The sequence below is a fragment of the Fukomys damarensis genome, unplaced genomic scaffold (assembly GCF_012274545.1).
Source record: "Fukomys damarensis isolate Sample0158 unplaced genomic scaffold, DMR_v1.0_HiC HiC_scaffold_3, whole genome shotgun sequence".
In the NCBI taxonomy this organism is placed as follows: domain Eukaryota; kingdom Metazoa; phylum Chordata; class Mammalia; order Rodentia; family Bathyergidae; genus Fukomys; species Fukomys damarensis.
In genome coordinates, this window is record NW_022900915.1 from 44,668,479 (window position 1) to 44,670,369 (window position 1,891).

The following is a 1,891-nucleotide window of genomic DNA, read 5'->3' on the forward strand; positions in this document are numbered from 1 at the left end:
TGGGGCCCTGGGCAGGAGCAACCTCCACGAGCCGCACGGTGCCTGGGCCGAGCAGGGAACAGCGGCCCTGCGCCGGTCCGGGGGGACCTGCTGCCCCTGGTGTGAGCTCTGCAGTGACCAGTCCCTGCAGCTCAGCGCTCTCCTCCCTGCACCCCAGGCCCCAGTCTTGCACAGAGCGCAGGGGTGGGGTGCTGGAGGGGGACAGGGACACGGGACCGGATTGGCTGCCACAGGAGTGGCTGAAGATGAGAGGAACCCGAGCTGGAGGCCCTCGCAGGCTTTCTGACCTTGGAGACCATACGTAAGTTGCACCTCAGAAATCAAGGCACACAGCAAAGCTCCCAGCTGACAGGAAAGGAGCCTGGCTGGCCAAGGGTCCCTGGTTCCGAAGTAGGACAGCACAGAGTCCCACCACACACTGGGCCACAGGGCGATATTATCTGTTAACTGTGCAGTAAGTGCAACACCGAGAAAACGAGGCGCACACCCCTCGCAGAGCCAAGACCCCCAACTGCACCACATAGGTGTGAGCACCATGGCCCAGCCGCCCAGCACAGCCCAGGTCCTGAGCCACGCGGGATCAGCCTCAGCCCCACAAGGCGGGCAGCGGGGAGGCTCACCTTGCAGGTGGCGTGGTTGAGCATCTCCTGCCACGTGGGGTCCAGGCGGTTCTTGTCAGCCATGACGCCCTGTTCAGCCACGAAGACCATCTCGCGGGCGGCGTTGTGCATGCTCACGGCCCGCTCATAGCGCAGCGCCGCCTTCTGTGTCTCCTGCTGCGCCTGGGGAGCGGCGCGGGGCACATCAGGGTGCAGGGTGGGAGCCCTGGGGACCCCACGGGGAAAGGGCCGCGACCATGTAGGCAGAGTCCTGCCCTGTGGCCAGGAGCCCAAAGGCACCCACCACCTCCGTCGGCCCAAGGGCGCCCCCTCGTGGCCCTGCGCGACATGGCACAGCTCCGGCTGAAATCTCAGGTGCTGGTCTGGGGTCCCAGGCCCCGGCCACACCCCATTAAATAATCCCTGGCATAACATGCATCAGACCTGCGTGGTGACTGGGAGGTTAAGTGGGAGAGTTAAGCAAAAGAAGGGTCAAAAATCAAATGAAGAGGAGAGGGGGGAAACCGAAAAACGAAGGAGTAGGATGGCCGAGGAGCTGACCACAGGAGACACCCCCAAGGCCGGCCTGGCCCGGGAACCAGCTGGGGGGCCGGGCGCGCCTCGGAGTAAACACTTGACCGGCACGCAGGCCTGGATTTGAGCCCCAGCACCACCGATGGAGAAACAACACCAGCAGCGCCTGCACCGAGCCTGGTCTCGGCAGGCTCCGCCCCATCCAGGGGTCGCAGCCCGCACCTCCTTGGCCAGCCTCCGCGCCTCATAGTAGGGCCGGGCCTTCTCGATGCAGCTGCCCAGCTGGGAGCCCTGCATGTTGAGCTTCCGGGCGGACTCCTGCAGGGTCCTCCGGTAGGTGGTCCTGGCCTCCTGGAGAAGGGACGACACGTGGGTCTCGGGATGCCCCTTCCTCTTCCTCCAGTCCCCACCCGGACAGACACTCACGTCTAGCTGAAGCTCCACCTGGTTGATCTCCTCGCTGGCCTGGTTCAGGTGCTCCAGTTCTTCCTGCATGGAGAGGGGCGGTGAGTGATGGCAGGGGGAAGGAGAGGGGAGGGAGGGGCCACGTGGGGGAGAGACTGAGGCTGTGTCCACAGCCAGAGACGACCCCCTGGGCCCACCACCTTCCACCCGACGGTGGAGCTGTTTTCCTGAGGTGCAGAGGCGGTGGGCGGGGCTCTCTGCACCACTTCCGGTAGGGGGCGTGTCTCCTCGGGACTTCCGGGGCACCCACCACCCCTGGGCACCTGATCCCAGAACTCATGCACGGCGGGTGG

General features: G+C 65.4%; 1 protein-coding gene across 4 annotated transcripts in view; it reads right to left on the minus strand.

The window, feature by feature from the left end:
* Positions 1-84: 84 nt before the first annotated feature.
* Positions 85-1,891, minus strand: part of LOC104866236 (SH3 domain-binding protein 5-like) — an 8,193-nt gene continuing 6,386 nt past the window's right edge. For all 4 annotated transcript variants that reach the window (XM_010630126.2, XM_010630108.2, XM_010630098.3 and 1 more), the window contains exons 3-5: positions 1,560-1,622; positions 1,356-1,484; positions 85-782 (exon numbers count right to left, since the gene is read on the minus strand). In XM_010630126.2, the coding sequence (XP_010628428.1) occupies positions 444-782; positions 1,356-1,484; positions 1,560-1,622 (531 nt within the window). In that variant the 3' untranslated portion in view covers positions 85-443. The remainder of the gene's footprint in view (positions 783-1,355; positions 1,485-1,559; positions 1,623-1,891) is intronic.